At 49.7% G+C, this 12,145-nt stretch overlaps 1 protein-coding gene and 1 long non-coding RNA gene across 2 annotated transcripts; one reads left to right on the top strand and one right to left on the bottom strand.

Annotated features, from left to right (window-relative positions):
* Positions 1 to 4,153: 4,153 nt before the first annotated feature.
* Eif1b (eukaryotic translation initiation factor 1B) lies at positions 4,154 to 6,940 on the bottom strand. Its single transcript, XM_021172465.3, has 4 exons — positions 6,626 to 6,940; positions 5,217 to 5,380; positions 4,859 to 4,960; positions 4,154 to 4,561 (listed from the first exon to the last, which is right to left on the bottom strand). Exons 1-4 carry the CDS (start codon positions 6,654 to 6,656, stop codon positions 4,517 to 4,519), a joined length of 342 nt encoding a protein of 113 aa, XP_021028124.1. The 5' UTR covers positions 6,657 to 6,940; the 3' UTR covers positions 4,154 to 4,516.
* LOC115031894 (uncharacterized) lies at positions 6,902 to 9,895 on the top strand. Its single transcript, XR_003837526.2, has 3 exons — positions 6,902 to 7,361; positions 8,341 to 8,577; positions 9,751 to 9,895. It is a non-coding gene; the product is annotated as an uncharacterized LOC115031894 (long non-coding RNA).
* The last annotated feature ends 2,250 nt before the right edge of the window (positions 9,896 to 12,145 follow it).

Genomic DNA, 12,145 nt, shown 5'->3' with positions numbered 1-12,145 from the left:
GAACGATGCAAGCAGCCTGCAGTTAGCAGCCATTCGGGTCAGTGTGGTGTTTTCTTTTTAAATATTTAAAATATTTTGTGTGTTTTACATGCATGTATGTATGTGTACCATGTGCATGCCTGATGCCCTCAGATACTGGAGGGGGGTACCAGATCCTCTACTCAAGGCCATTTTGGTCATGAGCCACCACGGCCAAGATGCAGCTGCAGTTTCCGTGGTCACCTTATCTAACTCCTGTCTACTGGTTCCCCATGGAGTCCCTGAGGGGGCCATCATCACTGCTAACGGATGAAGAAACTTAGGTGTGGGTGGCAACCTGCTATTGTTCACAGTCAGGATCCACAGTACCGGGAATTACCAAGGGCTGAGCAGGGCTCAAGCATCTCCTGGCTAGAGGACCAACTGTGCCAGACGGGAAAGTATCTTTTGACACTGCCTTTCTGACACAGGTGGAGCTGTTGTCATGATGATTGTCAAATGGCCTGGATCCTGCCCTGACTTGCTACATGGCCTGCCTCTTAGAAGAGAACGTTTTGGGTTTTGTTTGTTTGTTTGTTTGTTTGTTTTTCTCACTGCAAAGTAATTGCATCAGAAATCAAAAGGATAGTCTTCAGTGGGATGTAACAGTGGTGTGAATAATGGTTTCTGTCCTGTACATGAATCTTTATTGAAACAGTCCTACCTGGGCATTCTATGTGGCCGTCTTCCATGGCTGAGCTAAGCACTTGGAACATAGACCGCACAGCCTTGGCACCTCAAATATTTAATGGGGAGAGCCCCCGCAGAAGCACAGGCAAAGATGAGATGCTAAGGCGTGGTGACCAGAAGAGCACGGGGGTGAGGAGGAGAGTTAAAACCCAGAGGCAGATGAAGTAGGAGGAAAAGGTGTCAGCGCTGACATCTCAGGCTTGAGGGCACAGGTGGCACAATGCCATCTACATATGTGAGGCAGGCTGGAAGGCAGTCACTCAGTCACGCCAATCTTCTGGTTTTGATTTTTGTGTACATGTGTTCATGTGTTAGGTGTGCATGCGTGTGTGTGGGGGCCAGAGGTTGAGGGCAGGCATCTTGCTCAGTTGCTCTTCATCTTATATTCACTGAGGCAGGGTCCTCCCTTGAATGCAGAAATGGCCAGTCTGGGTAGCCAAGTTTGCGCCACAGATCTTTTGTCTCTGCCTCCTGAGTGCTGGGATTACAGGTGGGTGCTAGGGATTTGAACTCTGGTCCTGGTGTTGTGTAGCAAGCATTTTACCCCCACTGAGCCATCTCTGCAGCTCAAGCATGCCAGTTTTGAAGTTCCGGTGACATATGCAAATTGACGTCCAGTGGGATAGCATTGGAAAGGAATGTGACATCAGCTGAGGTTTGCATCTCTTGTGTATGAAAAATGTCCCTGTTCTTGTGTGGTGAGATGGAGAAATGATAGAGGGGATTGCTTGGAGAGCGGGGGATGGCTCACAGGACATACATGGGGTCTTGTCTTGGTGAAAACAAGGTGCCATCCCCGTAAGGACACATAGCATTGTCGGAGCGAGGCTGAGTGGGGAAATGACTTTCAAGTATTTCAGAGATGTCTCTATGTCTTCAAGACACAACAGAGAACACGGCCTGGAGGGAGAAGGCGAAGGGAGTGTTTCTCTCCGGGTGCCTTTAGCTCCCTTGGATGAGTACTCAGTAGTGAGAGGGGAACAGAGTCAGGGTTGCCTTCGCACAGTCTCCCGTGTGCTGGGCTAGCTTGCACTCACTATGTACCAGAAGATAGCCGTCAACTTCTCTTCCCACCTCTTGCCGGTTTATGTGTATTTGTTAAGAGCCAAACCCAGGCCCTTGTGCATGCTAGGCATGAGTTCAAGGGGGTTGGATGAGGGTTGAGGGAGAATGAGTGTTTGCGAGGGTGTAACTGTGGGTCTCTGCTGGCCTTCATGTTGAGAAGGATGGAATCTGATGCCCGTGGAACTGGGCAAGACTGGGCTGTGAGTGCTGAGATCAGCTGTTTTTCTTACAATGCAAGACAAGAGGGAGCCGGAGGGCCAGGGCCTGGTAAACTACAGCTGCCCAAAGGGCTTGTTGTCAGGGTTCCTACTATGGTAAAAGAACACCTTTCAAGATTCTCCAGGGGAATCCTGAACCAGGGACCACCTAGTACGGCACCGCTGGATCCAGAGAAACCAACGCCTGGAGCAGCGTCATTTGCAGGAAGAGGAAGAGCCTGATTCTCCGAGGGTTCCCGAATGAGTCTTCCTCTGTACACACACACACACACACTCCCCAGCCATACACTGGGGAGTGCTGTTAGTAGACTGTCCAGGCTGTATGGACTCACTACTGACAAGGCAGAAGCCTCAGGTTTTTTCTGGCTTATTCACTTACTAGAGGACATAAGCAAATATCTCTGTTGACACAGAATTAACTTCCTAGTGGCATGTGCTGTGGCTGTGTACAGTCCGAGGATAAGGCTGTATAAACACTACCATTTTTCCCAGTGACAGAAAGTTAAGACTGTTTTTCATGGACAGTAAAAGGGACTGGCGGAGATCAGTGTGGATAACTGCCTACACGGCTGACCGTAAGTTGATTGTGTGTGTTGGCCAGGAGCCATGGTTTTCTAGGTGTCCACAAGAGGGCGCTAACAGACCACTGCTAGCCTTAATCTGCCTCAGTTTAACTGCATTTCCCCCCTGGTACCCAACCTTTCCATTTTGACTCTTGGGTCTACCAAGTGGGCTGCTAGAGACTCAAACTGTTCTTCCTGTTGTAAATAAACTATCCCTAGCCTCTAGCAAGTCTACGGCTCTCATCTGTTCAGACTACATTCTAGTGACTAAGGATGGAGGGCCCTTTTCCGATTTCGAGGGATACTGTTTCCATCCAGCTCCCCATAGCATCAGTCATGGCTAGCATGAACTAACAATTCTGCCTCCACTCCTTAGATCACGAGTTTTGCCCAAAGGGCTTCAAGGATGGCTTTCAGGTAAGAAGTATGTTTAACAGTAAATTGGAGGTAAATAAGCCAGCTTTTTTCTAGAGCATTCTGGAGACCCAAGATCTTTCTAGGGTAACCAGGCTACCCTGTACTTCTAACCTGTGAGCACTTAAGACTCCCCAAGAACTTTGAACTTAAACCTTTTTGCGCGTTGACAGGTCTCTGTGATCCCTTGCTGAGATAGGGTTTCCAGGCCCCTGCTGGCCTTCAACTCCTCCATCCTGTTTCTGCTTCTTTAGTGCTAGGATTACAGGCATGTACTACCACCACACTCAGGTCTGTAACTGCTACTTGCATGAAGTTTGTAGGTTACTTTCTAGTTAGGGGCAGCAGGGCAGCGATCAGGATGTCAGCCACCCACTCCTGTTGAGTAGAACTCACGTCATCCTGTGGTGCCTGGGATCTTGAACATCCAAGGACAGCTTGGCAACCGCCCCTCTCTCTGGTGCCAACCCGACTCCATACTGCTTCCTTGGAGGAACATGTGGAGCCTCCCATGCATGGCCTCTGCCCTACTCTGTATGCCCACTATCCTGATGGATAAGAGTGATTCTTATCACAAGCCTTGTCCAGTCAGTTCTCTTGCTGAGCTTTTAACACGCTGCCACTGAAGGCTGCCCTTCACTCATCCAGATGATAGGCAGACATCTCACTTGATGAACAGATGTGCTGGGGTGACCTACTGCTTGACTTCTGGGCTGTAGCCACTCCTTCCTTTAGCTGCAGGATAGCTGGTGACCCAGGAGCTGCACTGTCATTGTGGCTGGGGTGGAACTGTTCCTTTACTGCGATGGTCACTACCCCCTCTCAGGAGAACAGCTGTCACTAGTTTTTCAGTAGGCAGGGCAGGCTGCTCCCGTGGCCTCCAGAATGCCAGGCTGACAGGCAGAGGAACCTGTCTACTCCAGACTGTGCTGGGCAGAAGCACCTGGCACTCAACTCCAGGAGTGCTAAGCTAAAGCCCAAAGCCTTCCACTCTGAAGACACAGCATCGCCCACACCTGCAGGGCACCGCCTCTGGCTAATGCATTTTGATAGATTGGGGTGACAACAGCTCTCTGCCTGTTGTTCTGAGCTGATGAACCTGAGGTTTCAGGGAAGACAGTTCATGTTCCTAATGTTTCAGCAAAGAAAACATCAAGTGCATCACTGGCTCAGATCAGCGCTCGCTCAGAAAGGATGCACACACTTTCTTTTTATTGTTAAGCTGCAACATACATGGTTTAATACAACAACAAAAACATTTAACAATCAAGTGAAAATAAAACTAACAACAAACACTCACAACAAAACCTTTTCCATTGGAAACATGTTAGGACGGACTCGGGCTTCGTTCCCATCTCACCGCGATTTCCTTATGACTCAGGAGCCTACATACCCTGTGTTTTCTGTAGCCATGCAGGTGTGAGTGGAAGTCTGAATGATTAAATAAACGCAAAGTCTGTCGTTTACTGTAAAGAATCATCTCCCGAGGCAGCCAAACTGAGTTAGAGAACAAAACCATTTAAGAAACTCGCCATGCTTGGGTTCATCTTAGAACCCGTGAACCTTCAGCTGCTCCTCCTTGACGATGCCAACCTGTGAAGTAAAACTGTGCTCAGCAGAATCCACCAGCAGTCAGCAGTGACAGCGCCTGCCACCCCAGCTGACAATCCCACACGCACCTGCATACCTGCCCAGGAGCCATGAGGGGAGGCATTGCTCCTATGCCACTCCCCAGGCCACTTAGCAGCAGCGTGAGCTGTGTGTGAGCCATGCCACTTCCAGTCAGCACGGACACTATTCTACTCCACTACTTCCGTCCCGTGCTTTTATCTAAGTAGGATAGGATTCCCGTCTCTTTCAAGGTCACACGGGGTGCATCCAGCCACTCACCTCCAAAAGAAACTGGCAGATGTTCTTCCTCTGGTCCCCTTGAAGCTGAATAACCTCTCCGTACTCAGGATGTTCAATCACAGTTCCATTACAGGCAAATTTCTACAACACACCAAGTTAAATGCAGAGGTTTAACTTTGATAGAACAAACACAGCTGCGCCAGCCGGCTTGACTACACTAAGGAGCAGTGTCCTCCAGAACTAAGCGACTCTGGAAATGAATCTGGAGGCCACATGAGGGAAATATTAGGGGAACAGTAACAACTCACATTCCTGAGAGTGGGGTAACCGACTCAGATGGAGAACAAAGCAGCTCTCCTGGCCCGAGCTCTGGCATGCACCCACTCCTCACGGTCACCTTTTTGAAAGCTTTCACAAGTTTCTTTTTGTCATAATCGTCCGCAATGCCCTGCACAGTGGTCAGCGTCTTCCTGCCGTTGCGCTGCTGGATCCTTATATGAATGTAGTCCTCAGTCCCTGCCGGGAGTAAGTCGTCGCCCTTAGTTGCATCAGCAAAGGGGTCTGTAGAGGGACAGAAAAGTTCCACGGCAGAAAACAAATTACAAAGTAGTATGTAGAAGCGAGCTCCACTCCATATCCAGACAGACCTCGGTGATGCCTCCAGTGCTCCTGCCCCATTTCTGCAGGCGAGGGTGGGGCACACTGATAATAAGTTTTTCAAAGGAGAAAAACCTAAGCAGGCTCTGTGTGCTGATATTTGAGCTTAAAAGTAGAGACCACCACTGTGGAAGCCACCAGCAAATGAGACAGAAGACATTTACGAAACCCTAATTTCATATAGCCTTCATACAGCTGCCACAAGAACATGCGTCACCGCCACTATTTTTCGACGACAACATTCAAAAACACCCACCCCAACTAGTTAACGTAGTAATTGAGCCTTATAAAACACATATAAACATATACATGCAACCTCAAGAGGAGTAATTTACAAAATGATTGCAAGCAGAGACAACAGGGCCACTTCCAAGTCAAATCAGAGGCCTCTCTCCTAAGTGTTTGAAAACAGACGCCTCTGGGGGCTGCTTAAAACCAGCTGGGTCCAGCCCCACCCCAGCTCCGGTCAGTGGCAGGTCTCTCTGCCCCCCCCCTCTCCCCCCCAGTCCTGGCCGACTGAGTCGCAGATCCTCTAAGCCCTGAGCTTCCCTTCCCTCCCAGCAAGGACTGAGCAGGCCACCCCCCCCCGCCCCCCATGCCCCAACACACACACACACACACTTGTCGTCTGAGAGTCACAGGTCTCGCAGTCACCCTAAAGCTGTCAGGTTCTCCAGCTTCTGGGCCCCACCCCTCCAGTCTCCTTGCAAAGCCCTGGCCAGCCCCGAGGCCACTAGAGAGATAACACCAGAGACTCCCAGCGTCCTGTCACTGTCAGGTTCCCCGCAAGCCCCTAGTCCTAGTCTCTGCAGCCCTGGCAAGTACTGTAGCTCCCTTACGGGTCTCTGAAGCCCCCCGCCTTTCTGTCAGCCCCCCAGCCTCTGGCGGGTCTCCCTGCAGCCCTGGCGTGTCCCCCGACCGTCCTGTGAGTCCCCAAGACCCTTGTCTTCCTGCCAGTGTCAAGTTCCCCAAGCGCTGGCCGGCCCGGCCCTCGCCTCCTACGGGGTCGCAGGCCCGCTTAAGGCCGTATCCGAGGCCCGGAGAGAGGCATCCCCCGGGCTAGGGTCGCGGGGAGCCCCCGTCGCCATCTTCTGGGCGCCGAGACAAAGCCCAGAGGGACGCGGGCGGCGGCCGGCCACTGGCCCTTACCGAAAGATTGGAGGTTCTGGATAGTGGACATGCGACACTAGTGTGAGGCCGGTGAGAGGATAGAATTCCCGCGGGGCCCGCCCGGATCACCGTGTCAGGAGGCTGCAGCGGCGAGAAACGGAAATCAATGAAGCGGCGGAAGCCCGGGGCGCAGGAAGACGCGGAGGCGGCGGTGGGGCGCGAGCAGGGAGGCGGCGCTGCGGCTTCTCGCACAAAATGGCCGGCGCCGCGTATTTAGCCCCGCGCGCCGCCGCCACGTGACCGCCCGCACGCACCGCGCGTCCGCCCCGGAGCGCCGAGCCGGGGGCGAGCGAGGAGCGGGCGGGAGCCCACTGCGGGCAACCGCGGTCCGTCCAGCCCGAGGCGCCGGGCGGAGGCGCTTCCGGGTGCAACTGCGAGAAACGCGCCCCGGGGGGTCTGGACTTGCAACCAGCGGGGGCCGCGCTCTGCGCCTCCGCCGCCCTCCCCAGCCCCCAGGGTTCCCGAGACCCCCGAGTTCCTTGCAGAACCCTTGTGGGTGCCACCTGGGAATTCTCCCTTCCTCCAAGTCCCGGGATTCCGATGCTGCAGTCTCTACTAAGCTTAACCTGTTTGTCTCAGGTGTCACGACCTAGCCTCTAGCAGAGTCAGGTGTGCGTGGAGAGAACGCACTACCACCCGGCCCGAGCTCTCCTCTGCGGAGCCTCCTAAGGTCGGATGCAAGTCCCGTGCAGGATGGGTGCCTGGTGGTTGCTAGGTGAGTGTGAGCGAGCAGATGAAGTAACTGTAAGAGTAACCGTGCACAACCATCAGCGGACAGTGGAGAACCGTCTTAACCTATGCAAACCACCTATGCTGGTGGTTGGCTTTCTAGACCAAAGCAGTAGACTAAAATTTTGGAATTCTTAACCATTTTGTAGGTCAAACCTGTCGCCCTCGTGTTGAAATAGTATTGGAGGCCTGATGCAAGACATTAGAAGCCATAGATAACACACATACTATGTGCCTGTCTAGCAATCCATTCAACAAGATGTAGCAGTAGGTCCAATCGCTACTACAATTTCCTTTTTAAAAAGATTTTATTTTTATGTGGTTGGGTGTATGTACCATAGAGGCCAAAAGAGGGTGTCATATCCCCTGGAACTAGAATAACAGCTGGTTATGAGACCATGGGAACAGAACCCAGGTCTTGTGTAAGAGCAGCAACTCCTGGGAAGTCTCTCGAGGTCCATTACTGTAGTTTTTAAAAGGAAATGAATATCTGGAGTGTAGTGTGCATGTTTCAGTGACTTCTGTTGTACAAAGTGGCCACTCCTAATGTTTCTATACATGGCCTGTTGCTTTAAGGGTTGTAAAAAAGAATACACTTGTATGACCCTACATCCACCAGTCAGGTATCAGGCACACTACTTACTCAGTTTTATTCTTACACCATGGTTTGAAAAACTCTAGCTTACGAATATTTGAATTAATAGTCGTGAGCATCTTCCACCTTCATGTAGGTCCTGGAGTGGGAACTCAGGTTATCAGGCCATCAGCAAGCCTGAGCCACCTCACCAGTCCTTGAGAAGTTTTTAATAAATTATATACATTTTCTGCATGAAATATTAACATTTATTTCTAAGTAACTTAAGGTAGTCTACAAAGTAGTCAGTCATAAGAAGCACAGACTACACAAAACGTACGGTATAAATTACCACTCTATTACATGGTATGTTTCCCCCTTTTCTTACTAGATATACCTTACCACTGGGTATTACATGGTTTCTCAGATGGAGCTTAAGGTGAGTGAGCCAGAGAAGAAAACTAAAACAGAAAAACCTTGAAGTTTCCCAGAAGTCTAGAGCTGGAGTGATGACACAGTCTAGCTGTTCTTTTAGAGGACTGCTGCAGGCCCCAGCTCTCAGGAGGAAGCAGCTCTCAACTGCCTACAACTCCAGCTCCAGGAGGTCGGATGCCCTTTTATGGATTCTGTGAGTACCTGCACTCAGGTGTACATCACTCACATGTGCAGACACACACCCCAAAAATTTCAAGGTCTCACTGTCATTATACCTGTTAGTAGAACATATCCCTCCATTTAGAAGTAAGGCTTACATCAGAAGTACCCAAGAAAGCTACAAAAGTTTTATCCAAGCAAATAAAACTGGTTAAAGGCTTTTCTGTGTCTGCCCTCATGGACTTTGTGTTTAAGCCTCTAGTGTACAGTGCAAATCTACTGTTCACTCACAGCACGGAGCTCTTGCAGTATAGCTGGTCTAAATGGAAACGCAAGGGTAAATATAAAATATGCGCAGACTTCTAAAGATTCCAGTCCACCTGCTCACTTTTACTTAAAAAAAAATACCTACTAGAAAATTTCACATCACACGTAACTTATATCCCATGTCTACAAGACAGCATTGTTATAAAAAGAATAAACTGAAGTGTTTAAAATGGAGTGTGTCTGGCTTTAAGTGGTAGCAGCGTGGGTTAAAGTGTTGTTTCTGGCTGTGTCAGAAAAGAGTCTGGATGGGTCACAGGGAGCGGCTGACCAGGGAAGGAGCGAAGATAAAGGGTGACAGTTGGAAGGTTGCCAAGGTTAGAGGTAGACTCCAAACCAGGGTCTTAGCATCCACACAACACTGTACTTGAAATCAGCCAGAAAACCCACGTGTTACAGGGAGAGAACCTACCGGCTGTCCAGCAGGAATCACTTTGCCTGGCTGTTGGGCACAGGAGCTGCTTCTCTTGGTTCCTCATAAAGGGGACACTATGATGTAGCTACCAACCACCCTGGCAGTCTGCCTGCATCAGAGACTGTGATGGGATTCACTCAGTTATGTCTTATGTCTGGTAATCATGGAGGCATGGTATCTGTTTGGAACCCTGGATCCTTGACCATCACACTAGTGACTCCGATGTCTCTCTTCAGGGAGTTCAATCCACACATTTAACATTGCATCCTGCCAAGGCCAAGCTCTGTGCTGGCTGTTCCTGGCCTGAAACTGAGGACACACATAAAAGATAAGACTGCAGGCTGGTTACAGAGAAAGATGGGGGCTCCTCTCGTCGGCTCAACACTCCCCTTCAGTTTATCTGCATCTCCTAACATTTGTCAGAAGCCTGAGATTCTTATCCCATCCTCTTCCCGCTCTCCTTCACAGGACCACCGCTCTTGCCTCTTCCTCCTCCTCACAGGGTTCCCCGAGGCCCAGATCTGGGGCAATGTCTTCTGCTGTCTTGATACTTCCTTCTCAAGGCACTTAACAATGCACCCGGCTCGGGATTCGTTGGCGAGAACACAAAGAAAACTCCACCTTGAAAAAAAGTATCTGATTGTTTTTTTTTTAATTAAAATATTTTTTTATTATTTATTTATTTCTGAAGACATGATCTGTGTATATCTGGCTGTCCTGCAACTCACTCTGTAGACCAAGGTGGCCTCAAACTCACAGAGATCTACCTGCCTCTGCCTCCCTCCCAAGTGCTAAGACTAAAGGTGTGCACCACCATGCCTGGCTTATTGTTCTTTTGAGTCACGTGTATGTGCATGTTTCTATGTTCGCGGGAGTTCAGGACCCCGGAGAGACAAGGGGGACAACCAGATCATTCTGGATCTAGAGCTCGGCCTACTGTGGGTACTAGGAATCAAGCTTTGGTCCTCAGGAAGGATGGAGCCCACTCTTTTTGTTTTGTTGTTTTTGATTTTTCGAGACAGGGTTTCTCTGTAGCCCTGACTGTCCTGGAACTCACTCTGTAGACCAGGCTAGCCTCAAACTCAGAAATCCACCTGCCTCTGCCTCCCAAGTGCTGGGGTTAAAGGCATGTGCCACTGGCCAGCTAAACAGCTGAACAGTGCCTACTCTTGTTTTGTTTTGTTGGTTTTTTGAGACAGGGTTTCTCTGTATAGCCCTGGCTGTCCTGGAATTCACTTTGTAGACCAGGCTGGCCTCGAACTCAGAAATCCGCCTGCCTCTGTCTCCCGAGTGCTGGGGATTAAAGGCGTGCGCCACCACACCCGGCAAACAGTGCCTACTCTTAACCACAGAGCCATCTTCCCAGTCTTAAATCTCCTATTATTATTGCAAAACGTTTCCTTCGAGTCCTAATATCTTCTGAATTGCAAGAGACTTTTGCCCTGAGGCTTAAGGCTGCCTACGTAAAACAAAGCAGGTAGCCTCTTCTTCTGGATGTGCATCCCACGACGAGTCCTTTGTGCATTTCCTTTTCAGTGATAAGATAATGGGAAGCACCTAAGAGCAAAATGAACATTTGCCTGCAGTTAGGCCTCTAGGACGGTCGATTACCCACTTGAAATTGGGAAGGCTCTATGGCCTTTGTGCCTGTGCCAGGGAAATGGAATCAGCATTCCAAAGTGTGAGCCAACAGCGCTGGTGCCCATGGGAGAGCAGACACAGAAGTGCCAGAGGACAGGTGCCCTGTGTCTACTTTGATGGTAGCTAGTGTCTTTCACATCTTGTGTTCAATGAGAAAAGGTAAGGGTTAGGTTAGAGATAGGTTTCCTAGGGAAGCCCTGTTGCCTAGTGGTTAACTACAAGCACCAAACAAACAAACAAAACAACTAAGTTGTCCTCTATCTGCCCAAAATTCAGGGACCACTGCTTCTGCACGACTGTAAGACCAGGAGACACATCAAAGATAAAGTCAGAACCCATGTCACCTTGTTTTATTGTTTGAGACACTGTCTTGTTACGTTCCTAAGTTGACTGGAAACTTCCAGTCTCAAGTGATCCTCTGGACTCTTTCTGTGGTAGCTGGGACTGCAGATGCATTTGTCAGAGTCCCACTCTGGGCCTTTTGTTCGTTTGAAATAAGCTCTCATTTAGCCCAGGCTGGTCTGGAACCTGGTCTATAGCTGAGGATAGCCTTGAACTCCCGACTTTCCCATCCCCCATTTCCTCAGTGCTAGATTACAGGCGTGATTACAGGAGTGATTACAGGTGTGATTACAGGCGTGATTACAGGCGTGATTACAGGCGTGATTACAGGCGTGATTACAGGAGTGATTACAGGTGTGATTACAGGAGTGATTACAGGTGTGATTACAGGTGTGATTACAGGAGTGATTACAGGTGTAATTACAGGTGTGATTACAGGTGTGATTACAGGAGTGATTACAGGTGTGATTACAGGTGTGATTACAGGAGTGATTACAGGTGTGATTACAGGTGTGATTACAGGCGTGATTACAGGCGTGATTACAGGTGTGATTACAGGAGTGATTACAGGCGTGATTACAGGAGTGATTACAGGCGTGATTACAGGCGTGATTACAGGCGTGATTACAGGTGTGATTACAGACGTGATTACAGGAGTGATTACAGGCGTGATTACAGGCGTGATTACAGGAGTGATTACAGGTGTGATTACAGGCGTGATTACAGGCGTGATTACAGGCGTGATTACAGGCGTGATTACAGGAGTGATTACAGGTGTGATTACAGGTGTGATTACAGGAGTGATTACAGGTGTAATTACAGGTGTGATTACAGGTGTGATTACAGGAGTGATTACAGGTGTGATTACAGGTGTGATTAC

This window comes from Mus caroli, unplaced genomic scaffold (assembly GCF_978045245.1).
Source record: "Mus caroli unplaced genomic scaffold, Mus_caroli_1 scaffold_11, whole genome shotgun sequence".
NCBI classification, from domain to species: domain Eukaryota; kingdom Metazoa; phylum Chordata; class Mammalia; order Rodentia; family Muridae; genus Mus; species Mus caroli.
This window is presented reverse-complemented; position numbering and strand designations above follow the sequence as displayed.

What these genes read in the sequence shown, in the direction of transcription:
- Eif1b (XM_021172465.3), bottom strand. Translation starts at nt 6,656, where the DNA reads ATGTCCACTATCCAGAACCTCCAATCTTTCG. An exon ending in TTGTGAAAGCTTTCAAAAAG is followed by an intron (nt 4,961 to 5,216) that starts GTGACCGTGAGG and finishes GGTGTGTTGTAG; the next exon opens with AAATTTGCCTGTAATGGAAC. An exon ending in TCTGCCAGTTTCTTTTGGAG is followed by an intron (nt 4,562 to 4,858) that starts GTGAGTGGCTGG and finishes TTTACTTCACAG; the next exon opens with GTTGGCATCGTCAAGGAGGA.